At 42.7% G+C, this 27,331-nt stretch overlaps 1 protein-coding gene across 3 annotated transcripts in view; it reads right to left on the bottom strand.

Moving 5' to 3' along the window:
• Positions 1-27,331, bottom strand: part of doc2b (double C2-like domains, beta) — a 150,076-nt gene that overhangs the window by 7,924 nt on the left and 114,821 nt on the right. For 2 of the 3 annotated variants that reach the window (XM_031571520.2, XM_031571521.2), the window contains exons 11-14: positions 20,636-20,659; positions 14,464-14,538; positions 12,605-12,714; positions 1,469-1,595 (exon numbers count right to left, since the gene is read on the bottom strand). In XM_031571520.2, the coding sequence (XP_031427380.1) occupies positions 1,469-1,595; positions 12,605-12,714; positions 14,464-14,538; positions 20,636-20,659 (336 nt within the window). The remainder of the gene's footprint in view (positions 1-1,468; positions 1,596-12,604; positions 12,715-14,463; positions 14,539-20,635; positions 20,660-27,331) is intronic. The other variant, XM_012821957.3, reaches the window with a different exon arrangement.

Consider the following 27,331-nt stretch of genomic DNA (forward strand, 5'->3'; position numbering starts at 1 on the left):
TATGTGTGTGTGTGTGTGGGGGGGGGGGGGGGGGGGGTTGTATGTGAGGGTGAAAACCTACAGTGCAGAAGATCACAGATAGGAGAAAGTGTGTTTGGTCAGAAATTGTGTTAAGATGGTTAGTTTGATGGTGTGTTTGTTAACTTTGCCACCCCATGTGCTATTGATGGGATGAGTGTGGTTAAACTAGATTAAATGAAAGGATTTGTTTCAGGGAATTACACAAGGTGATAAGAGAAGTTCCATTAGTCACTGGGTTTAGATAAAAATGCTTTTGTAAGCACAGACCAACAACTTTTGGTCTCAGATTTCACTGTCCTCTTAACTTTACAACAATAGTGTTGCAATTAAATTCATGTTCAAATTTCCTCAAGTAAGAGTTCTCACACACTGGCACAAAATGTCTACAGTGATACTTGAGATATAACTTTGTTAAACAGAGGTCTATTACATGACAGATATGCATTATATAGATAGTTAATAGCATTGCTATTTCATCATTACCATTGCATATCGACATTAGTCTGACGATGTCATACTCATAATTCTAGTCAGAATATGAGTCTGATACCGCTCCATTGGGCTGTGATTATGGGGTGTGTTTCAACCGAACCAGGAGAAAAAATGCCTCTCCGCTCAATTGGTTACCTACAACCAATCAGAACAACGTAGTATGTGACCAGGGCCAGCTGATAAATTAAACTTTTACCGGATCCCGTAGGAAGGAAGGCAAAAACATCTTTTCGATTGAAAAATGCCTTGATCGCGTTTCTCTGTTCCTCTTTCAAAATGAATGCACTGTCAATGTCTAAATGGACTCGAATCTATACATTGCGGCAGCCATGTTTGTTGAAAACGAATTGAACCCGTGTGTTGGTGACGTGGTTGATTACGTTACTGTTGATCATCTGTCCATCATCGTATAAAGCCCGCCATGACAATTTGATTGGTCCGACTATTTCTGTCCGGAGATAGTTTCTCCCCAATGGAGTAATGCCAGACCGAACTTCCCGACTTCAAATGTTGTGGGCGGGGCTAGGTTCGGTCTGGTATCCAGGCTATATCAACATTGATATGTTGTTGAGAATCAAGTTATCATGCAAACCCTATAGCTAGAGACTGGTTAACATACAGGCCGGCAGCATTCAGCTATGTATCCACCATGTATCTATCAGTTTATTCTTTTAAAAATATGACATTTGGAAAGGGGACTGGTAATTGCTTATCCTACCTTTCCTCCAAAAAACATGCCATTACCCTACGTTCTCATGAACAGAATTTGCACTAGGATTCTGCTCTGACAAATGAAAGAGCTCAATGAACACTGGGGCTTAAGAGGATTTCTTTTATGCTCTGGTCTTTTTTGTAGTTGTTTGTACAGGCTTACTGAAAATATGTCATTATTAAAGGTATTGAGGATATTGACATTTGAAAATGACTGTGTGGATATTGTTACATGTACACTTACAGGCAGCTGTTTCTCTAAGCAGTTGTAGAAGTTCTTTGTCTGGTTGGGCTTCAGCTTCTTCAAGGGAATCCGAGTCTCTCCGATGAATTCATTGTGGCGGAACTTGTCCTCGTCACACACTGAAATCCTGCGAACATAAGAGATGAAACATTGCCAGAGAGGTGTCACATGAAGGCCAGGAGGGTGGTAAAAATGCACAAAACCGGAGCAGAGGATTGACATGCTCTGCTGAGTGAGATGGCTGACGCACATGTTATTGAACATCTTCCATATTAATATGAGGCCACCAGATCTAGGCATGGTAAAAACAGTCATCATTCTTGTCACTTCGGCATGCATACATTTGAATGAGGACAACCAATAGAAGTACCACAGAAAGTACAGACACAAAATTCACAAATCAATTTAAATATATACCGGGCACTGAGCAATTATATGGCACGGTGAAAGCTAGAGATGATGTAGTCCTTCACGGTTATTATCTTTGAATAAACTTACATTTGCAAGCCTGCTCAGTGTAAAATGAGTTTTCTGAGCTATTTGGCATATCCACCAGAACAAATTGTGTTAAATGTGCGCATGGCACCTGTTTCCTTTCCTGCAACTAGCAATTAACTCTGTGAGTGATTTCTCAGTTCGAGATTAAACATGTATCGAAAAAAAAAAAAAACAGGTGAAGTCAAATAATGTGTGTGGATTGAAATTAAAGAGTGAGCACATGGTGATATCTGTGCAATGAAAATCAGGGACGAGACAAGAGATGAGAGCAATTCCCCTGCCACGGGTCCGTCTGATCTTGGCAGTAAAACCAGATCGCCTCATCTCCAATCCAGTCAGTTCCACTCGCGAAAAACAGCCTAATCCTCGTCCGGGAGCATTACCAATATCTGCTGTGAAAAAGAGGACTGAATCCCTTTCCCTCATTTTACTGAGAGGAATTTGTCTCATATTGTGGAAGATGAGACATGGCAACAGAGACAGTCTTTTGGGGATCCTGCTAGTCATTGTGATGCATGCATATACACATGGTGACAGGTTAATTGTATTCTAGATGGGTACACCATGCAATGGTTGTTTGGTATGTTTCCAAAAAAATGCTTGTTTAAAAAAAAAAACATGTTATGCAAAATATATCAAGAATAGAATTTAATCCCACGCCAGAATGCTTTCATGTCTTACTTACTTTCTTATCTCTGAAAGACATTTTTATGTTGTCAACAGACATACACGGCTCACACTTAGATATGGAGCTCTAGCATTTTCACGCCACGTCAGGGAGATAATTCTCTGAATGCCTGGTTTGGAGGTCTGTCACATTTAATAACAAGAGTCTAGTGTATAGTGACCAAATACCTGAACCCCACCAACTGCAGTAAATTCCTTCATGTTTTGAATTTCATTAGGGGGCCAAACAGTTCACAAATCTCTTATAGAGGTCATCCATCCGTGCATATACGTCCATACTACACGATCACAAAGTGTTCATCATGGAACCTGTTAGCTTTGTGACCTAACTAATCTTTCTGGCCTCACCTATATAAAAAAGGGGAAAGGGGGATGTACCGTCAGCCCCCCCTATTGATCCATCATCAAGGTATCCCAGACTGAAGGGGCAGGTCACCTCGTCACCAAGGCCTAGGGTGGTCTCCCACACTCCATTTCCGCCCCTCTTTATACATGTGTACCTTTGCACATGGTCTTGAGATGGCGTATGCATAATATTTGTAATTGGTAGACGGGCGACACCAACGTTACAGACTAACGCTAGGCTAAACAGTCTGTGTATCAACCGCTGTGTTCTCATGCGTTTGTGTTTAAGGGGTAGGGCCTATCATTGCCGTAGCTGTTGACGTAGCTATCATGCCAATTATATGGGAGGGGATCACCTGGTTGACTTCAAGGTACATTTAACAGTACGGAGGCCTGTAAGGTTTTCAGTGTGTAATCGAGCTAATTTAATTGATTGTATACTCATGCTGAAATACAGACACCAAGAGAGAATGATCAGTTTGATAACCAAAAAAAGCAATTAAATGAAAGCAATAGGCAAACTATTTGAGATTCCACCATGACACTTGGACACACGTTTTAGCGCAGTGGCCTGGGTGATTCATTAATTCTTTGTTAAAGCAGTGAATGGTGTGCCTGATCTCAGTAGGAATACATTGTCAGTATATTGATTTATCCTTTGTTTTATTTAGCATACTAGTGTTCATTTAACCTCACATGGCAGCTGATTGTAATAAACCTGCAGGCCACATAACAAGAGAATTTCAAGTTCATCCGTAGGTGTGCCTTCAGTGGGGAGGTTTACCTGGAGGATGTACATGGTAATCCGACCAATTTAAGGTGTGTCTCGACCCATATAAGGACAATTGTGCGGGTGTACGTTAGGCGCCTTCATGTACACATGATTTTATGCTGCTTTGAGTCACTTTCAGATTTATGAAGAGAATGGACGTACATTGTGTTTCACATACACATACACATGGTTCTACGGCAGGTTGTACACAAAGATTGATACATATGGTCCCATGTGTGTGTGTGTGTGTGTGTGTGTGTGTGTGTGTGTGAGAGAGAGCGAGAGAGAGAGAAAGAGAGAGAGAGCAAATGCAAGAAAGATTGGGACGGAGGTGGCTTTTTGTAATATATCAAACAGGGTATCTGATCCCTGGAAACAACAATCTGGTGCGCTTGCAGTCTGACAAAGGTTTTCTGTGAAACTGAGGCTGCAGTGCAAGCCTTCCCAAGCAAGACCACTAAAGAGGACTGAATGGGTGGTGATGAATTGCTTTGTACAGCAACATTTCATGAGGAAGGGATTTTTGCCCACGGCATATGTATGTGAGTGAGTGTGTGTGTGTGTGTGTGTGTGTGTGTGTGTGTGTGTGTGTGTGTGTGTGTGTGTGTGTGTGTGTGTGTGTGTGTGTGTGTGTGTGTGCTTTAGACTGCATACCTTCTGTTGCTGGTTTTAAAGAAAATGTTGAACTAAGTGTTACACACTGCTTACACATCAGTACTGAGCCCACCTCAGTATTTGCTGAGATGGTGAAAAAAGTCTGAATGAGGGCAACCGTTGATTTATGTTCCCATCAGAAAAATGAATCAGACGTGTTCTGAGCTTCTAGCTGGCCCGTCTAAGGCAGGCGAGTGTGATGGGTTGGACAAGTCACTCACAGAAACAGAACTGACCACTTGGCTGGAAAACAAATTCCAACGAGGAACGGAGCACTTTGCTGAAGACTGATTGGAGTTCCTCTTCTTTACCTGCTTACTGCTACATGTTTGGAGTTAATTTGCACTGAGGGCGAAGAAAGATTTTTCCTCATTCTAAAACATCTAACTCGTAAAATTCAGTAGAGGTGGTTTATTTAAATAATTCAAATAATGAAAAAAAAAATTAAGTTAGATCCTGAAATAAAAAATAAATAAAAAAGATGTTGAGCTGTAGGTCAAGGGGAACACTCTGAACCTTAGGCAAACATGCAGAGAGCATGCTAATTAGCAAATAAAGAGCCACCCTCATCTAATTGGTCTTGAGAGGCCTGTCTCCTAGGCATACTTACCGGGCCTCGCCTGTGGCCTCTCTCGAACAAATGTGACAAATTATGCTCTAGAAAATACAGTGTACATGCACTTCACCAACTCATACAATACATTCTGCACTGAAAGTAGATGAGCCGGAGAGGACTACAAATGAATGCAAGCTCACCTTGACAATAAAATGCCTTGGCATTCATTGCACTTGCAGAGCGCACCATGGATTCTGACATGTGCCATATGATTGAAAGGTTCTTTTAGTTCTCTTTTCATACCTGGATGTGTAAGGACTGGCCTCACTCTGCTTGTTTTAGGCTGAAACTTTCCTTTAATAATGCATAGGGGCCTTCTCTCTCTCTCTCTCTCTCTCTCTCTCTCTTTCAGATCTTGACAAGGCATAGAAAAACAGAAGTCTCGGAACCTTTGAGATCACTTCAGTCTTCTTTTCCCCACACTATCACGCCTTCACACCTGTCTTGTAACAGAGACCTGTTGCTCAGCCTGGTGTCAGTTGTGCTAGAGGTGCATCCACTGGCTAACGTCGGAAGAATCGATACCTCGATCGATACCGAAGGCTACAGCTTTCTTCAGTGTTGACAGTAAAGATAAGTTCATAAATGGGGCAACATCATCCTGTGGCAAAAATGGCCACCGAAAATCGATCCACCACGCTGTCCCAAAATGTTATGCTGGGTAGGAGCTCACCCACTGTCTCCGCCTTTAGGTTTGTCTCTGTGATGTAACTGAAACTGTCAGACAGACCCAACAAAGTATGACTTATATAAATACTGGCTTGTATTGTTTTTCTAAGTTATAAAATACAACATGTGATGTATATTAGGCCATTTATTCTACAGAAAAAAGTTTTCTTTTGAAAGGATCCTTTATTCTCACCTTTGGATTGAGAGGTGGAACAATTCAAAATGAACAGACCAGACTATGATTGCCAGACCATTTTCTTTTTAGAAGCAAACCAAAATTGTCAGAGGCTGTTTGTCTCGCTTCCAGGAGTCTATTATAAATGAAGTAAATCAATAACAAGGTCTTTTCTCAGACTGAAACGCAGTTTTCCACGGTTAGAATTTCTTTCAGAACATATTTTTTTTCTTGCTATGTTTTTATTTACATGAAGGACAAGAATGGCTCCTGAAGGCGAGGCCTATAAGGGAGAGTTTTGTTTCCATGGAAACTGGCAGCCTGAAGAAAGGCTCTGGTGCAAATTCCACATGAATCATCAGGTGGGCCCTAACAATCGGAACACTGCATTCAAACACACACACACACACACACACACACACACACACACACACACACACACACACACACACACACACATACACACACACACCTTTGTCTGGCTGTCACAACACTTCCAACAATCCTGTAATGGTGATTTAGAGTTTCAATTATATTTCACCTGAGGCACTGAGACCTTTAACACAAGCAACACAGCTTTCATCACTTTGAGCGGTAGAAATGAAAATACACAAGAAAGATACACCTTTTTCTCCTCTTCTGGTGTCACCTGTACTCCTCTTCTGGCTGGATACACTGATACACCAGACACGTGGACACAACATCTCTGAGATCTAAAGAATTTCTATGATACAACTATCAATAGCCAAAAAATTGAAATAGAATAGGCAAAATCTCTTCCAGGCATAGACTAGTTCCATGAATCGGAATACTGAAAAACATGAAACTTCCAACATGTTTCATTTTGACTTCTCTGTGATTCAGTGATCCAGAGATTTTGAGATATCTACAGATTTTGTTGATATCTACAGATGTTTATGGTTAAAGTATTCTTTTGTGCTGTTAGGAATATTTGTAACAAAAGTAACGAGGTTAAGCAACAATGTTACAATCATGAGCTGTGAATGAATATAACATGATGCCTTGACAAACTGTAGAATGTGTGTAAATTATATGAATGATCTCATGCTCTACTATCAGACATTTGCAGTTTGGTGTCCTCTTTAAATCTTCAAGAAGGTAAGTAGGAGCAGCTGCACTTCTGTTTGCTTCCTGTAGTCCTGTATTGGTGCGAGCGAGGTTATAGACACAAATAGCCAAACTTGAGTGGTTCATGTTTCACAATAACTTGGTAATAATAGGCTACTGAAATGGCATTTTATTACCAACTCCACTCAGGCAATATTAATTCCATTCACTCCATCCTCTACAATTTAGTGGCCTATGCTCAGTTATTTGTGCCTCATTTGATGGTATGTCATGAAATGATATTTTCTCATATGAAAGTAATACCATTATGCTGTCATATTATTATCACTTGCAATGAACAGTACAGCATAATATCTAATATATGACATTTTGAGTAGCGCTGACTATTTACAGCTACATTTCTCAGTAAAACTGCCTCAGCCTGCTTATCTATTAACCATAATGTTCACTATCTTCCATGTCTGTCATCTTTAGTGCATACCTAAATATCTGCTATGCTGCAGAATGTGTACAAGCAGAATTCAACTGATGTGCAATGCTACAATACTATTCCCAACCAGTTATAACAACCTGCCATTACCAACTACCAGTAAATTATGAGACAAGGAATACCAGGAAGCCAGTGCAAAACCACACGAAATGCACGTGCAACATGATCCAAATATAACAACCAAATATAACAACTTAACGCAACAACACAACAGAAGCGTTCGCTGACAAAATACACAAATGACAGTGTCTGTGAGCATGTGGCTAAGCATCAACAATGCCTGTGAGCATGTGGCTCAGCATCAACAGGTAACAAAGTGACTGCCACTGAGCAGCATGAAAAAGTGTAGAGGCACAATACAGCGTGCACTCCCCCTGGATGGGCTCTTTCCTGCTGTCAGTCAACGAGTCAGTCAGCACGCCATCACTGCTTTCGTCAGTTATGATTACTGAGGGGAAACTAGGGAACACTCAGGGCTGCTCCATTCTCTGCCACTGCAATAAATAGTCTCAACAATGAGGCCCCGGAATGGATGAGTTGGGTCGATTCAACGGGATACTAAGGGCCGTTATATGGTACTCCGTACTTCACGATTTCGGACACATGGGAAGGGCCAACACATAGATGGAACGCCCTGGAACGCCCTCTCCGTCGTCTCCGGGGCCCTCGGAGAGCTCTCCCGTGCACCGTTGAAATTCCTGTCGGTCCGTCATGCCGTGCTGTACAGCGACGGATACCCCTTGGCCGTGATTGGTCCGCTACGACATAATTTCCAAACGACATCATTTCCGGAATCTCACATTTCTGGACCTCGCATTTCCTGTTTCATTCCCTATATATCACAATACCGCCATGTTTAAAATCCACAAAAAAACTTAAGAAGATGGAGATCACGAACATAGACATATATATGTCTATGATCACGAACATCGAAGAGCGCATTGCGGAAGAGGTCCGGAAATATCCTCACCTCTATAACACATCGCTAAAAGATTACAAAGATGCGCGAATGACTGCCAATTCTGCAGCGGTAGAGCTGGACACTAAAGACTGCGACTGTTTCCTGTTTCATTCCCTATATATCACAATACCGCCATATTTAAAACCCACATGAGCGCCAGCATCTGACAGAGTAGGTGCCAGAGCCCGGCAGGAGCAGACAGCAATTAAAATATTTTCTCCAAACAACCTTTGGACATATTCATTCATATCATATCATGAGACATATCCAACAGCCTCATTAGAATCTGCATCGACAATGATGCCATCTGACAGAAATAGCCTATCTCCATACAGTTCATTTCTTTTAAACTTGCTTTATGATGCATTTGCCGCCTGTAATCACGTTGTGACAGCTAGGATACAAACAAATTCCCGCAACAGGAAGAAGGCTGTTATCCTAAATGTGAAGTTATTTTATTCTCAAAAAACGCCCGACAGCAAGTAAAATATTTAGTCGCTCACACAAACAAGCCCCGTTAAACTCACAAGCGCGCACAAGAGGGAGATAAGCATATTGAAATAAAATTATTCACATTGCAAGATCGGAATGAAATGGCCTACACATTACACACGCTAGGCATCTGTATATGCCTAAATAAAACTCACGTTATATGCTACACCAGAAGAGGCACGAATAAAACAAGTCTTACCATTGAAGATTCGTTTTTTTCTTGAAAAATGTAGGCTAAGTACATGGCCACATTCGTTATAAAACTATCTACATAGTCCAACCATCGAGGTTTAATCCATGTTGTTGTGGAGAAAGAAGATGGCATCAATCATATTTCATTAAAGCTTCACACTTCTTACATTGGACATATCAAACAGCCTCATTAGAATCCACATCGACTATGAAGTCTTCCGACAGAAATATCTCCATGCAGTACATTTCCCCTCATTAAGTGTTGTTTTAAACTCTCCAGATGACAGTTTCTTTTAAAAAAAAAAAAACGTTAAGTGCACAAAGTGATTTAATTTACTCTCAAAAACGAACTTCTGCATTATATGAAGCAAACATGTTCCAGTGTTGGGAAAGTTCACTTTCTACATGAACTAGTTCAGTTCATAGTTCACAAATTTTAGAATGAACTAGTTCAGTTCATAGTTTATAATTCAAAATTTAGAACTAAGTTCACAGCTCCAAAAAATGGAGTTCTTTTTTTCAATATGCTGCGAGTTATAATTTTTCTGCAATACCGCTCTCGGCCTCTACGCAACTCGGCGCACACACATTGTACTTGCTTAAAACACACAGCTGTCACGCGGCTATTACCGGACCAATACCTTTCAAACTCGGTGATATTATTCACAACTCATTTGTCCTTCATTCTATCAAATATGATTAAACGGCATATGGTATTGCACCCGTGAGGCAAGGGAGTAGAGTTTTGTTCAGTTATCTCTCTAGACTGATTACTGACCAACCTTCCACCTTTGAATAATGTAACTTATAAACACTTCGTTTTAAAGCGCTGTGGCCGTCCTTAAAATATGTGTCAATAAACGAACTTCTCCATCATGTGAAGCAGACAAGTTGACTTTACTACTTATTAAGATGTTTTAAATATGGAATGCTTTATCGCGCAGGCCGCCAAATTTGCCAAGATGCTGATTATGGATTATCCGTGTGCTCTGCCCTGCTATTGTTTCTAACAATACAATATTTCTTTGTTTGAGTGTGGTTGTTTAGTGCGATGGGGGTATATTATCGTTACTGTCTATAAAGGAAGACATTGCAACAGGAAAATCTCCTGCTCATCTCCATTTGCCCCCACCTGTCACGTCTCTGCGACCCACCAGTTGGGCTCTCCCCACACTTCGAGAAACGCTGTGGTAGGGGGAAATTGACAGGGTGGTTGCAATAATAATAAAAAAAATATTATTATTTTAGTAATTGATACACATGAAGTTTAGTTTAAGGCAAAGGGTAGTGATGGATAAAGTGTTCTATAAAAAACAAGTGAAGTCTTTCATTCTCACTTTCCACTCTAAAACTATGAACTGAACTGAACTATGAACTGGTTCAGAATTTAAATGGTGAACTATGAACGTGAACTATTCATGTTTACTTGTTTGAACTGAACTTTGAACTGGTTCATGAGAGGTGTGAACTTGTACAACACTGTCAGCTTGTCGGTCTTGACGTTCAGATGCTGTGCCTAAACTAGCTATAGCCTACCATCGTCTCGTCACATGATAAAATAGAGACTTGACATTGGACCACAACATACATATTACCCAGCAATCATCATTGCAAATCTGAATATGACAAAAATACCAAAGAAAATAAGAACGTATTCATTTCAGGGAATCGTTTTTTAATAGTTTTAATATTGTATATAAGAAAAGCATATAATTTTGTTATAGAGTGCTACTATTTTCCCCACAAATAATACCTACCATGATAGAGATAAGTTTGCCCTTTCAGGTGTTTATATAGCATTAGACACACTCTAAAATCTATTATCATGTGACTATACCTGCTGCACTTATCGTCTGACTAGTGACAGCTGGTAGGGAGGGCACACGTGTGATGAGAGGTGGGAGATAAACAATGACGATTTCTAACTTACAAAGACGCAACAAAACAATGTGTTTTCGACAAAAAACCGCTTCTCCACCTACTGTTCTGGCGGTGAATTGTTTTCAGCACCCCCAGCCTTTGGAGAACCATAAAGGCAACAGAAATGCTAATTAATCCGTCCTATCCGGCGGCACGCCCATCCGTAACGGAGTCTGAGTACCATACTGGCACCTTAAGGCACGGCGTGGGCACACCGGGGGAAAGGAAACAGTGATGAACCGTATGCGTGCCCGTATGAGAGACAAATGGCATCCATTCTGAATCCGGAACATCAATGAATGAAAAACATGAAAAAGTCAAATGCCATCTAACCACATTGAATGTTATTCATTTAGAAGTTGTGGAGGGTGCATCCTGGCGGGGGCAAAGGAAACTGTAATCAATAACGGCAGCGAAGGAGGAAGACAGATTTCCTGAGGGCAATTATTGACCCTTTACTAAACGCAAGTATAAATCATTATAAAATACAAGAACAACGGCTGCATCTTTCATTACTGAAGAATTACTACCGGAAGCAATATCAGTTTGTGCCCTGTCTAATACCGCGGCAACTGCAGCATGTTTACAGAAAGAAAATAGCAGATAGCGGCTTGTGTGTGTGCTGGTGCCTTTGGCCTCAATATCTCCCGTGATCAGAGTAATGCTTGTTGCATGTCCAATAAACACACGTCCTCATGCTGTTATCGGTTACATAAGGAGGATGTGAGCAGAATTATTCCTCACAAACCTGTGCAGCAGAGGCCTCCGGCCCCCAGCAATGTGCCTGGTGAGTCACATGGACTAAATCCCCGACTGGTTAAACATTGCGATACATGGCAAGGTGATTAAAAAACCCAGAGAAAGGATAAACAGGCCGGGGAGTGGCAATAAAGATTAGAGGAGAGACGAGGGCATTAGCCTCCGTACGCATGTGTCAGTGACCAGGGACTGACAGCGCACACACAATCTCCCACTGAACACATTCAGAGCAGATTAATGAGGAAATGCATGAAACCCAGAATAGAAAGGTGACAGGATTGATTTCTTTTCTGTTTTTGTCCGTCTGAGAGTACGGTGACCAGTGATTTGTGTGGTGGGCTTTTAGAACGTCAGTACAAAGACCATGTGTGTGGTTACTGGATCAAACAATAGCACATGTGTGTGGTTACTGAATCAAACAATAGCACATGTGTGTGGTTACTGAATCAAACAATAGCACAGGTGTGTGGTTACTGAATCACACGATAGTACAGGTGTGTGGTTACTGGATCACACGATAGTACAGGTGTGTGGTTACTGGATCAAACAATAGCACATGTGTGTGGTTACTGAATCAAACAATAGCACAGGTGTGTGGTTACTGAATCAAACAATAGCACAGGTGTGTGGTTACTGAATCACACGATAGTACAGGTGTGTGGTTACTGGATCACACGATAGCACATGACGTGACGTGACCCCGTTTCAGCGCTAACAAGCCCCTGTCAGATGGTCACTGAACTCTAAATGTAAACTCTCTTCGCATGAAACACTACCCATGTCCAGAAGGACAGGACATTATGACCAGAGGACGCACCTGAGTGTTTTGCGGACCATGTCCTCATCAGTAATGCCGTAGTAGGTCAAGGTCTCACTCCAAACAGGGTTGAGGGTGTTGCGAAGGGTCTTGGTCCGGAGCTTGTTGGCCTGAGGAGATGAGAAAGGGGAGGTGAGACACAGCACTGACTGTTGGCTTTATCCACTGGGGATTCCAGCACATTGACAGAGCAGCCATCAGTCAGTGCACTTAGAGTCAACTTAGGGAAGGGGGCTGTCGGTGATGCTAAGGGCTGAGTCAGTTAACCTGTCTGTCAGCCTGGTTTTCAAACTCTGTCTCTCACCTACCAGGCATCAGCTCAGAATGGGTCGTAAAACAGGGTAAACATGTGGTTGTTTATGTTTTCACATAATTACAATTTGAACCCCAGATTGCAATTATGTCAAACAATGGGCCCATTAAGTCATGCTGGGCATAAAATGAGACAAGCGCTGGGGATTAAATACGGTGATCAACGAGCAAAACCAACCGGCGTAACTGGTCTATAGACCTGTAATATCCATAATTTAATTAAACTACAAGTACAGGCAATTAAGTACAAGCCAGACAAAATATCATGAATACACCTTTGACTTGAAACGCAATCAGCTATACATGCATGTTCTTTATTGACACAAAGTAATACTAAAATACACACATTGAGTCCCTAAAACAGAACTGGGCTTCACTGGGCTGTGTGCCACAGCAATCGATCCCCTCCAATAAAAACACTCAAGTAGACACCTAAATTGTCCATGTTGTTGTTTTCTGTTATGGTGATTTCTCTAGGTCCAGTCAGGGTGGGGGTTTCTTCTATGTAAACAAAAAAAAAACCTCATGTATATATGGATAAATAACTGACTGCAATCTATACTTTTCAATAAAAAAAATTCATTAAAAAAAGAGTAAGAAATTCATTAATTAAAGCAGGGATGCACCGGATCTGTGGCCTGTCGTTGGTGCCACGTCTGCACGGAGCGCTCGGACACATCCTCACGCAACGCCTCCACATGCCCACATCCACACCCCATCAATTACCTAATAACTGTCTGAAGGAGAATCCACTCTTACTGTAGGTCATCTAGTTTGTACAGTTTGAAACGGGCTGTACTAGAAGGCTTGTGTTTTGTCGGCTGCTAAGTGGATTGTTGGCAGGATGAGAACTGGGGCTACCGCCTCAGACACACGCACACACACACACACACACACACACACACACACACACACACACACACACACACACACACACACATAAGGTTAATTATGAAAAGGGAAAGGACATTAATTTGAGGGGCGGAATATGATCAGTGACAAGGAAGACAACTGTCTGGATGGGTGCACATGGGTCATGGCTTTGATTTAAAGCTTCCTGAACCCTTGAGTTGACAGCAGTCGTGAGCCTGAAAGGCGAGTCTTGTTTTGTTTTTTAAACAAGGTGCCCTGTTTCTCATTCAGAAGCAAAAGGAGCATGAGGGCATATGAGCTCATACATCAGTTCAGACTGGGTTGAGTGCAAATGGCGTACGCAATAAATATCAGAAAAGCACTCTGATATATCTCCTCAAATGGCATTCGTAGTCTGCAACTGCAACTGTAGTCGGCTGTAGTGTTCCCGTGTTACAGGGCTGGGCTTTCCTCACCTTGGGGTGTGAACCGTGAATCTCAGGGTTCGGAAAAGGGCACTCAAACCAGGAAGATAACAGATTTCATCTCAGCCACTATCTTTTTTCTGTTTTTTTGCAACTCCACTCTGTTTTTCTAACTACTGTTGGTTGCCTCTCCTACACACAGAACATTATACTGAGGTGCTGTTTCATTTGTCATGTAGCGAGATGTGAGCCTGCACAGGCCGTACGTACCTTACTAGCCCCAGGCAGCAGGTGCAGTTTTACATAGGGATCCGAGAGCCCATTGTGATCCATTGGTTTGAGTCCCTGTGAAGGAGAGAAGAAAGAGACTTTGTCTTAATGGAGGAAGTTCAGAATAACTGCCTGAATTTCAAAGCATCCAGACCCCCTAATGAATTACATTGTAGGACTCTCATGTTAGCCAACAGCCACTTCGAGGTGGTTGCGATCCAATTTAAGTTGTCCACTTTCTCTTCTGGCAGATTCACTGCCAGAGGGCCGTCCTCTGAATACGTTTACTCATCCAGCAAAATGTTTGAGACAAGGTGAATCTTTGGTGGACAAGGCTTCTGTATGTAATTGTAATTGTAATTCACTACATTTCAGAAGGTACACGCAAATAATTACTTTTCATATAAAAAACAAACAATAAACAAGGGGAAAAAAACACAAAATAGGGATATGTGGATATATATGTGGATATGTGAATTTTTTTTTCTAAACTTGTTTTCTTAAATGAAGTGGTTGAAAAAAAGTGTGTGCCAAAAGTTGGAAATATTGACACGGTGCAGTACTTTCCTCTGGTGACATGTGAAATATCAAACAGACTATCTGAGGAATGTGTAGTGTGGATTACAGTTAACGGACAGGAAGAGTATGTAAAAAGTAATGAGAAGTGCCCTCAGTGTACCTGCATGATAACATGATAATAACCGACTGAATCTGAATCTACTCTGAATCTATTTAAAGGCCAGAAACTCAGTTTTCCAGAATGAAATGCATGATGTGTGTAGGTGATTTTTAACTGGATCTGAGTCATGCGCTGTTGTTCCATTAATAGTTTCTTTTACAGCAGTATAAGTAGTTCCTAGTATCATAACACTGCTTTGCTTTTAGTGTACATTTATGTGAGATCAATCTTTTCTTAACAAAGAATTCTGAGGAAAAGCATTGTAATTTAATGTACAATTTAAAGTACAAAAGGAGGATTTACATCTATTTAAATACATTTATGTAATCGATTGCAGTGCTACAACAGATACTGTTCTGTCTCTGTGGATGGATGTCAAAAAGATTTGAAAAAATGGCCTTATCCATCCTATTTTGAAGGAACGCCCTGGTAGCAGTGATCAATAACAGCGGGGGAAAGTGTTTTGACTGCACAGTAGATTTCAAATCCAGGTATGACTCAACAATTTCAAACTGAGGTTAGAAAAAGGCTTGCTTAAATAAAAAATTAAAAAATGATTTGGACCTACTTTACGAGCTGCTGCCTTTTACTCCTACTCATTCCACATCTAGACTCTGTGTGCTATATAACACTTAATAAATAATTAAATATAATTAAATAATAAATATACAAAAATATATACACACTACATAACACCCAATATGACACTATTCTGATCTCTATAGACTTGAGATGCAAACAATGTAACTATCTGAATACATGCATAGTGGATTCCATTAAGTGTGCCTTCGAAGTAAACTAGTATAACCACTGGTACCGAACATCTGGTGAGTTTATCCAACACAGGCTCGATGTGTAGTAAGGTACGAGTGTAATAATTCAACCAGCGGTGGGGTGACTCTAGTTAAATGCAGCCTGGCTCAACTTCTGCAGTCTGTCCCAGGGTTTCGGTCATGAGTTCGGTCACTGGGAATATGTCGACTCACGTCCCGCACGGTGTTGACACTTTGTACGTCGCTTTGGACCAAAAGCGTCTGCTAAATGACTAAATGTAAATGTAAATGTAATGTGTTACTTGGCCACGTGTGGGACAAACATATCCCACTGTCAACATAATCGCAATGAAAGAGTTTCTGCTTTTCTGGGTTTCCATCACAAGAGCCGAGCATAAACGCAGTCTCAGGAGGTGTCACTCAAATCGCCTCCTCTGTACAGATTAGAGTTAATAAGGAAAACACACCTTGTGTGGTGTGCAGAAATGGAACAGAGGCGTATGCGGAGCAGGTAGAAAAAAAAAACAGAAAGCAAATGAGTGACAAGGGGAGGAGACACATGCTGGGTCTGTCTCTTTTAAGTCCACCTGCTCGAGCCAGTCATTTGTCCCGCTTGGCTCTCCATTACGGCGGAAACACAGAGAGATCTCTTTCTCTCTCTCTCTCTCCCTCCTGTGCCAGCGTGCTGATGCCTTTCACCAAACAACAAACAGGCTCCTCTCATCTCCTCTACAAAGCTGCTTTCAAACATCTACAGATTCAGTCAGCTGGGTGAGCTCTCTTCTGTGTGTGTGTGTGTGTGTGTGTGTGTGTGTGTGTTTTTGAGAGAGTGCCGATAGATGTCCTCTTGACAGGTATAGGTTTACCCCTCTCAGAGGTTAGTTCCTCCATGGCCACCCACTGATTGATTGAGCCATCCATGGAAGAAACACATACATCTGAAAAACACACACTTCTGTGCTGGCTCATTACGTTGGCACACTCACACAGCGTCAAGTCGCCACAAATTCCAATATGTTACAAATCCTTTGCCGGGACGCGTTGAACGAGCACCATAAACACTGAGCTTTTGAAGGTAGGCAAGTGTGACATATCGAGAAGTGTTTGCAAAGGCTTTTCTGCGAGAAGCACTTTACTGAAGGTTCGGGCCGCCCACGGTGACATACGAGCCTGCAGCGGTGTTTCTGTGCCGGCCGTCTGTAGTGTAAGATCAATAGATGAAAAGAGCTGGCCGGGTGATTTGGAGCCCTGGTACTGAGATTCTGCTGCTGTTTTAGATGGAGGACTTAAGCACGGGCCGAACCAAAGCTTTATCAAAGCTCTCCCAGCAATCAGAAAACCCCGACCTCACCAGCCCCTGTAAGGGACATCTGACCAGCAAAGCTGGAGGAGAAGAGCTCTAAAAAGAAGAAAGATCTAAAAGCAGCACCTGGTGTTTTTTTTCTCTACAATACAGAATGCAGACAGAGAAGAGGCGCTTTTTCTGAAACGCCACCACTGACAGACATCTAGTTTCTGAAACGCCACCACTGACAGACATCTAGTTTCTGAAACGCCACCACTGACAGACATCTAGTTTCTGAAACGCCACCACTGACAGACATCTAGTTTCTGAAACGCAACCACTGACAGACATCTAGTTTCTGAAACGCCACCACTGACAGACATCTAGTTTCTGAGCACCTCTGTCATTTTGATTGCATGATATTTTTGACAAATACACTACATAATCAGTGGCACAAAATGGAAGGAGATTTTTCTAAGTGGGAGGCTGCGAGCTTCACCTTTTTAGGATTGCGCGGGGCGTTTCTTTCCCAGAAAGAGGTCTTTGTCGTCCGATGATTGCAATGGGGTCAGGTGCGCCCAAAACGAGTCAGACATATCTGCTGACCTCCTGAGGAAGAGGGCAGCTCTGATTTTTTTTTTCTTTCACTGTGGATGTGCTTTGAATGAATGGGATACCTCACGGTGCCTGTGATTGCCATGTTGCTAGTGAATAGGCAGTTGATCATAATTATGGTGGGGGGTTCGGGAGAGAGGGGGGGGGGGGGGGGGGTTGTGGAAAAGGCAGATGGGCGCCATGCATCAGTATATCCACACGCCAGCGTCACACACCTACTCATTCATACCAATTCACTGTCTGCTGTCTCTTTGTTCTGGGCTGGATTCCACTCTTGCTCTCACTCACGAGCCCTGTGTGTCCTCATCTCCCAGGGAAAAACACTCTGAAGTCTTTATCTCTAAAATAAGCCACATCTGATGACAAAGACGTAAGGTAAGCAGTGGAAAAAGAGTGACGTTACCTAATGCCTGGATAGGTTGTAGCGAATGAGGTAGATTTTCTCCTAATGAGGACTTTGCAGCCCACACTGTCTGGACCTTAAGTTAAAATTAACTCCACCTAATGACTTGGTAAATAAGAATGAAGGAAAGAGTAAAACAAGCCTTTGATGAATACAAAAAGAGATTTAAGGGATACCTCATTTCGCATATGACTTTATGACAAAGCAACACTGCAGCAGTGCTGTGCTACATCAGAGAGGGCGTGGCTCTGTCAGTATGTGCTTGCAGCATTCTGCATAGGAAGCTAAACAGCTGTGGCCAACTGGCTCCTACGTCTGACAAGCGGATCCAGGCTCTCCCGTAGGAGCTGTTAGGGTTGGGTGGTGCTGCACGGTAGCAGTCTTAGGCTCCCTTTAGCCAGAACTAGCACAGTAGGCAAACAGAAATGTCTGTGTTTTTCATGCCACTGCGATTCTAAACAAGTCATGGAGGAGAGCGGGACTAGTTTTAACAAAGGAACTATTGGCACGCCACTTGCAGCATGTGGGGAAAGTGCTCTCGAAGCCCAAAAGTCACACACTGCGCCATGCAGCCACTTGATGCACGGCGCTGGGGCAGAAAAGAAAGCGCCGCTGATTAACACAGGTGCACAATGCAAGTGGCTCAGCACGGGCTTTACTTCAACCTGAGGACCAGTCTCACTGTTTCGGGACTGACGCCGGTGGAGGACTGATTGAGTGGAGCGAATGAAGGAAAGAGGACACAGAGAGAGAGAGAGCGAGAGAGAGGAGGGGGGGAGAGAGGGAGAGAGAGAGAGAGGGAGAGAGAGAGAGCTGGAGCAGACGTGGAGGGAGGTGGAAGGGTGGGAGCTGCTTAAAGGCACTGGGCACTGGGGTGGAGGAGTGGCGGAGCACAGGAGCACATGGCCCCGGTGATTGATGGGGGTCTTTATGTGGAGGCTTCCTGCCACCATCGTGATGGGAGTGAATGATAAATTAATGAGCGTGGGTTGGGACGGGCACCTGGGATGGTTCGATCTCTTTAGCAACGACTGCGTGCACTACCACAAGGAAGAGGAGTAGAAACCATGCCAGCTCAACCCCTGGCTGGCGTGTGTCTTCGACGCGGCCGCATGAAACCTCACCCTCCCTGGAGTGCGAGTGCGGGAGGGAGAAATGCCTGACACTGACACAGTGTCAATCTCACGGCCCTGTCAGGTCACTGACTCACAACAGCACTTACAGTGAGAACTTGCCAGAGGTGCTGGTCGGAGTCGATGTAGCTGAGGTCTAGCAGTCTGAGATGCAATCAAAAGACTGCAGATGCAGAGGCAGGCATACAAATGCATCCTTGAGTAACATTCAGAATAAACATTAACTCATGACCTTCTCATAAATCGTATTACAGTCAGATTTGCTTCTCTCCCACACAGTCATTAGGCATACAGCAAAGGGCTAGTGTGGGTTTCTTTTTTAACTCATGTGTGCTCAAGTTTTTGGTGGTTACAGACTTCAAGATGAATTCAGTCTCCTACATGTATTACAGACAAGATTACATTAAGAGTATTAATTCTAAATCTAAATATTAAAGAGACAACCTCGACACAGACGAACATAGTGATCTATTTCTTTATCCGTTTATATTAGAAAACTACGATATTGTGTTTACAAAGATAGAGATAAGATGAAAAGAATGGAGGGAATCACGTTCTGTGTACCTAATATTACTGAAGCGTAAACAAAACACAAATCAATTAGATTACCCGAGGTTGCTATGCTCTGTGGCTGAACATATAAACTCATTAAAAGATTACAAATAAGAAGCTTCACTGGACTGTCAAAATAAATTGTGAAAATCATTTCACAAATCTACCACACAGCAATATAGTGATACAATACTGTGCCACTGTGCATGTATTAGTGTGTGTTTGTGTGTATGGTGGCAACTACGTAGTAGTATGCGTGCATGTGGTGGTACTGTGTCTGTCTGTGTGTGTGTGTGTGTGTGTGTGTGTGTGTGTGTGTGTGTGTGGTGGTAGAGGTGGAAGAGGAAGGTGTGGTCAGTAGGGAAAAAGAACTAAACACAAGGGCGGAGCCACAGGGGTCATAGGTCACGGGTCCATTACAGGATTTACTGGACAGTTTGATGCACTGGTAGACACAGTAATGTTATGGATTCTGCTGATGAGAAGTGTAAAGACTTGCTATCTTGGCTAAAGACTGAAGACAGTCTTTCATACGATACACTTACCTTCATCAAAACAAAAACAGTGTTTGTAAACAGTAGAGATCTGTGCTCTGCTATTAAAACACCACACGTTTGTGTTTTGGTGCAGGGAACGAATGTTCCTCCAGCTGAGTGGCTACAGGGGCAGACAGAGGGTCATGGGAGGGGGAGGGCTCTGCTGGGGTCAGGGGGGTCATCCTGGAAGCCTTACCTTTCTGTACCGGGGGATAGGAAGCTGCCCTCCACCAAACACGACACGCAGCCATGCACAGATGTTAAAGCATGCAACACAAGAAAACGCAGGGCGTGGGGAAAGAAAAACAAAAGAGTTGAAACAAACGAAACAAAACCAGGAAAGCATAGTGCAACACACAGATAGACACACATAAATTAAAGAATTAAAGAACTAAAGAGAAGCTGACAGAAACAAAAGAAAGGCCAACAATGACATTAACAGGAAGACTAAAAGCCCAAGGAGAAGTGCTAAGAAATCACAGATAGACGAGCAGTTAAGAGAGAACCATGTTGATTTATGACAATGCTGTATGACACATGAATGGACTGGCAGAGGGTCCTTAGTTCATTTGTTTTAATGAGGGGAAAATCCACCCTGTTGATAATCGCTACCCAGATTTCCTCTCCGTTAGAGTTTGGCATGTAGTGTGTCAATCCCATAACTTGCGGTGACACAATTTAATATGTACTAAAACATAACGCTTCTCCACCAAAGGCAAAACAAATCATGAGAATGAGTATCATTTCATTAAAAAATTACCATATTAATATGCTGCCTGGAGGTCCAATTAAGCACCCATTTAGCCAAATGTAATGCTTCATTAATGAGCTGTTTAAGACAAGTGCTCCAGATCGCGAGTGTGTCTCACAGAGCGAGTGTGTGTGAGGCACCACCCTCAGACGCCAGCTCTCACCCCCGACTCAAACCCACCGTGGCTCACAGACACAGATATATCAGAGGGCCAGATTATTGTGTCTGTGTGTGTCTAAGGATCTGCTGAAGGCTGCTCGCCTGACTGCTGAGATATGAGTGACCTGGTTACTTTGCCCCGGATGCAGAACAGTGGATGGGAGATGCATAATGTAGAACTGACAACCCTTAGATCATCACAATATGTGTCGAACATTAAAGTGATTCAATGACTGATTTATAACAAACTTACATTGCTAATTTGCTTATTGCTATTTGCGTACATTCCTTGCTTATTTCCTTTCCATTGCATAAGACCAGATATGGACATGACATACTGTAAAAAGAACACACACACACACACACACACACACACACACACGCACACACACACAACCATTACATAGATATTTAGTATTTTAAATGATAAGATCTTTGGATGGCCGCTCTTATAATGTAAGGCTCCCTCTATTTGGTGAAATGTCAATATAGTGGATGAAGCATCGACATACTTTTTAAATCACATTGTCCTCTGGTGGCAACATTGAGGCGGATTATGTTATATGTTGGAGAGGCTCCTGTGCATGCCGCTAATAACCATAGCCTTTTCTGAGTCGTCACCTTTCAGCGGAAGAGAGGGGCGAGATCACAGACAGGTGACTTTAATCGAGTTGAAGGGGAGGGATGGAGAGAGGGAGACGGACGCAAGACTTGTGGAATTGCATTGGGGTCACCGGAGCGGATGGGGTTTATTTTAATGAAGTTCACTGTGCTTGAGCAGCTGTGCTGTTTATATGAAGAATAAGGCATTCTCAGAATGCCATTCAAAGATGATATTCATTCAATTTTATATTACTATGTTATAGTTTTCAATGATGCGTTCAAACATACTCCCAACCAAACTAGCTGATCTAATCACAACCATCTATAAATCATTACGACCCCATGCTAACTGTACTTGAAATGAATGTTTTTGTAGTTTTTGTAAATGCAGAATGTTAAAATAGTAAATCATTGCCAGTGTCGGTATAGTCCAGTATAGTATAGTATACAATCACCATCATGCTCCAGCTTAACGGTACTCCACAGATTAAACAGTGCCTGCAGTGTTCTTGCTATGACAACTCTAATCCCCCTCACAAGCCCCACAGCCATCTCCTTTGTGTACAAACACTACCTTCAAGCACTGACACTAATACGGCATTAGAAATCATCCATGTTTTCTAGTGATGACAGATGCACTCTATTCCATTCCCTATTCATGATAAAGGGATGACCCCCAACCCCCTTTGATTCTTTGGTGGACCAGCTCGAGTGCTGGTGAGTCAACGATAAAACATATGGACATCTGAAGAGATGGGATGATATACTAGACATATTTTTAGAGCTCTGGAGAAACTACCATATGTCCCAGATGCTCTCTTGGCTGATACATTGCTGAGTGCTTTCAAACCTGTTCTTCTGTAACACCTACACCTACGACGTTGCCAGATAGGCTGCGATAAAAAGAAGCAACATTCACACTTCTAATTTCAATGATTTTTACAGTCTATCTATCTATAGCAAGGAAGGCTGGCGCCACTTATCTGTTATTTAAACACTAAACACGGTACATTATTCAATGTCTTTTTTTTGTGCTTTTTCTTCTCAAACTGACTCTCACCTGTAGCCCTCAACAAAGGACTTCCTCAAATTAGGGTTGAGTTTTTGACCGTGCTCTCCATCATCATGCATAACCCCATCATCGCACATCTAAGGTCACCTTAAAATGATTCACATGAACTATGGCGAAGTCATTATTGAAAGTAAATAATAGAGAGCTCGATCTGCGGGAGGACCTCGTCCATTGCAATCATTTACATGGGGTGCACTCTGACAGCACTGGGAATAGCCACTTGAAGTCAGTGGACCAGTGGAAATGAAATGGACTGGGGGAAATAAAAGGTTTCTTAAGCCATCAGCCAAAGAGCCTGGGCTGGCGGGGTGGCGGGTTAGGCCTCCCCCGGAGGCTCGGCTGTGGTCGGTGGAGGCCCCCTGCTTGCGCCGCGGCAGACTATTTTCATCCCAGACATCTGGTGGCAGACACCGGGTCGGCACATGTGCCCACATAAATCAATTAGCCACAATTCTTCAGGCCTAAATTGACTAATTTTAGTTGCCGGTGCTATTTTCTGTTGCGCAATTAAATAACTGGGGCAAAGCCCCTTCGGAGGATGGGCACGCCAAATGCACTGACATTAGCTAGTAATGGGCAGGTTTACGGTGTGTAAACTCATCCTTTTAGGGCCGCCCGCTAGATCCCAGCATTTATGTAATGGATGGCTGTAATAATCCCCCTCGATTCCGCTCTTACACAACAACAAAAAAGTCAGTGTTTCTGTTTGAGGTTAAACTGATTGATGTGTGTTGTGAAATGATGGGGATGGTTTTGAAGTAGGGGTGGGGGGAAAAATCGATTTTTCGATTCCTCTCGATTCTCTCTAGAACGATTCTGTCTCGATTCATAAAAGTTCATAATCGATTTTTTTAATAATAAAAAAAAAAAAAAAAATTATAATTTTTTTTTTTTTTTTGTACACATTCATTTTGTGTTGAAATGCAAGCGGCATCGATTATTGCAGACTCTGAGTAGAAAACTCAAATGTTTTAAAAATTGAGATGCATCGATAATCGTTTTATCGGTTTAGAATTGATAATCGATAATCGGTTTAGAATCGAGAATCGGTTTAGAATCGAATCGTTGACCTCTGAATCGGAATCAAATCGAATCGTGAGGTGCCAAGAGATTCCCACCCCTATTTTGAAGTCAGGCAGAACCCTGATTCACCACATAACGAAAGACCCCCGCATTGATCAACATGTGGTACATGCCCATGTCCATTTCCCTCACATATGGATGGCAATAGGTCTAGACAGCATTAGGGGACATAATGTAATATCACGGGATCGAGCCTCAGTCTTTTAACAGACAGTGGGCTCCCTGTATGAAGGTCACCGTGAATATCATGCCTTCCATTAAGGCAAAGGTCGCCACTTACCATAAACACTGTCTGCGTTGCCTTAGCTAAAAGCTTTCAAATTTTGCCACAGGATGTAGTTGTATAATTTTCTGACATAATTTCGCCCCTCTTGGCCTCTGTGAAGCATGTTAGAGCATGTCCCATGCTGAAGGGCTGTGTGTACTATGCGTGTACGTAGGAGTTGCCTGGACCACATCCATTTGTGAAGCATTTATAGCTGTGTCCTCCATGAGGTGTGACACTCAGGAATATTAATGTAGATGTATGTGCATACATGTGCCAGGGAAATAACGCAGAATCTGCTGCTGTTAAACAGTACAATACTATCAAAAGCAGTGCAGTACCTACTTTGCTGCAGGACCCAATGAGGCCTGCAATGTTTATTGAGTTGGATACGCCTCAACACTGTAGTCAGGGTATGCATACACTTTTGATAGCCAATTTCTTTTGACTGTCAGACAATATAGTCAGACTGTCAGGTTTGACCTCTCCAATCAATTTCACTCCTATGAAATCCAAAATGTTAGTGTTCCTCAACACTTTAACACGACTAAAGGATGTTTGTAATCCTTTAACAATGATGACCTACGAGGAAAAGCAAAAATGTCCTTTGTTCCTTGGAATTTCCTGAGAAAAATGCAGGCAAAAAAAGCAATCAATTAGTCGGAACAGGATTCATGATAGGTGGCAGCTTCTTAACTCACACACTGACCCTATTCACCTGCTGTCAATGCAGTGCCCTGCATTATTAGGCAGCTGTATGAAATATTAACGTGCTGGAATACCCAAGGGCAATCCTGCCAGTGTTTTCTATTCAGCGTGCAGGCCGCGATGCCCACAAGTCTCATCTGCTCCAGCAAAGAGGTGGAGGTCACGCGGACTGGCAACAGCAGGGAGATGAAAGCCTGATGGGAAGCCTGGCAAAAGGGTACGGAGGGGGCACGCTTTGATCACAAACTTTGCACCTCCCTCCACCTCCTTCCACCTGCCTTCCAATCACCCACCTGCGCAAAACATCCTTCACTGCAAGATGCGCCTCCACCTATTATTGACTGGGGGTGCATGTGAGCTCCGATTATGTGGGCTTCCTATCTATTCTGAACTCCTTTTTCTCTTTGTATCTGTTATGAAAACCAGTGCTCTAGTTTCACTGTATTGGTAGACACTTTAGTCCCCAAAAGACTAAAGAACTAGACTTCAGAACTAGCCCAGAGGGAACTCTCTTACCCATAAGAACTGTGTACCATGACGATGAGACAGCTACTGAGAGGGCTTCTGTGACTGGAAACTAAGAAACCGAAACCGTTTCTCTTTCAAAAATTGTATTCCTTTCTGGAAGAAATGCAAACATTTGAATCCTTTACATTTGATGACTAGTGTATTCAGAGGACTTAGATGTCTTTTTAAAGACTCCCTTTGGATTTTCTTCTTTACACTGACATGACTCATTAGTCACCCTGTTAAATGCAAGCATTTGACAAGCACTCACAGCATCATTCATTGAGCTCCTGGCACTGCATGTTTACAGTGAATATTAGTCATTAATTCTGAAAGCAACTGCTACAAAAACAATGTACCTTTAAAATAGAGACAAGTAATCTCATGGTCACAGGAACCCAGCCACGCACATAATCCACAAAACCACAAAGGCACACACACAAACACGTGTAGACAGAAACACATGGCAGGGTGGTCTAAGAAACATGTGTGTCATTATAGTATGTGGTCTTCCACCCTGGACCTCTGTTTGCTCCACGATCCCGGAAACCTCCACAGTTCACTCCGATCCCAGCCTGGACGAGCTAAGACACTCCACAGGATCTCCCCTCCAGGAGGAGCCCCGTTGCAGAAGAGGCCATGGTAGGCGTTGTCCCCCTACCCATGCAAACCTCACGTAGTAGTAGTCCTATCCAACTGTGGATGTTTGGGTCTGATGACGGATCAGTTTTTCGCGATCATAGAATTCAACGCAAAATCAGCAATTTACCGCATTTTTTCAGAAAGCTGCATATTTTCTTATTTACCACATAGATTGCGCATACAATTGCAGAAAATAAGCCTTGGTCTTAAATTGCAAATTATTTCCGCTTCCTCTGGCCTTCTGCACTGTGTGATGTATGTGATTGTTATCGCTTATTCATTTGTTTATAGTATAGTGGGGCTTAAAGAAAAACAGATCACCACCACAGAATCTGTCATTTTAAACATTCAAACAAATAAAAATTGCGAAATCCAGTCCAGCTGTACTGGATTCAGGGCCTTTGGTGGCTGCCAAAGAGGCTTTCCGCCGCCTCCTTCAGAACACTGAAGGTAGTGGGAGTCAGGCTGCCAAGCCTTTAGCAGGAGCTGCTGAATTACTGACCGTCACAGGCAGGCAGTCAAAAAGGCAACAGGGTGAACACGCAAGCCAGGAAAGATTTTAGATAACACTACCCCTAACGACAAAAAGAATACTTTGACAGATTGCTGATGGGAGAAGAGGCACAACCAGTCTGCTGGTGAAGGACATCTCCCACCTCAGCATTGTGTGAGTGTTTAAACAATGGCATCAATCACGAGAGGCAAAATGAACGAGGCGCGCTGGTCGGTCTCCAGAGGACAACCTTTGTCAGCCTCGCTGGCGGCTGGGCTTTTTGTTTACGCCGTTTAGAGGCTTCATCGAAGAGAGAGAGAGAGAGAGAGAGAGAGACACTGAATGAATGAAGGCCGCGTCAACAAATGGAGAAAATCACACACATCCAGCCTTCCGATTATCTCTTCATCCTCAGGGGGTCTCAGCCTGAGGCCGCTGCTCAGGCACTGGCTAGTTTGAGGATAAATCCGTTTATGAACTAATAATCCATTGGAAAAATGCAGAACAGATGGGAAACAAAGCATATCTTCCTGACGGGATGGGATCTTCCTGATCATCTCACTCAAACATGCCGATTTCAAAACTAAAGATGTACCACTGCCTCATCGA

Source organism: Clupea harengus, chromosome 8 (genome assembly GCF_900700415.2).
Source record: "Clupea harengus chromosome 8, Ch_v2.0.2, whole genome shotgun sequence".
Taxonomy (NCBI): Eukaryota; Metazoa; Chordata; class Actinopteri; order Clupeiformes; family Clupeidae; genus Clupea; species Clupea harengus.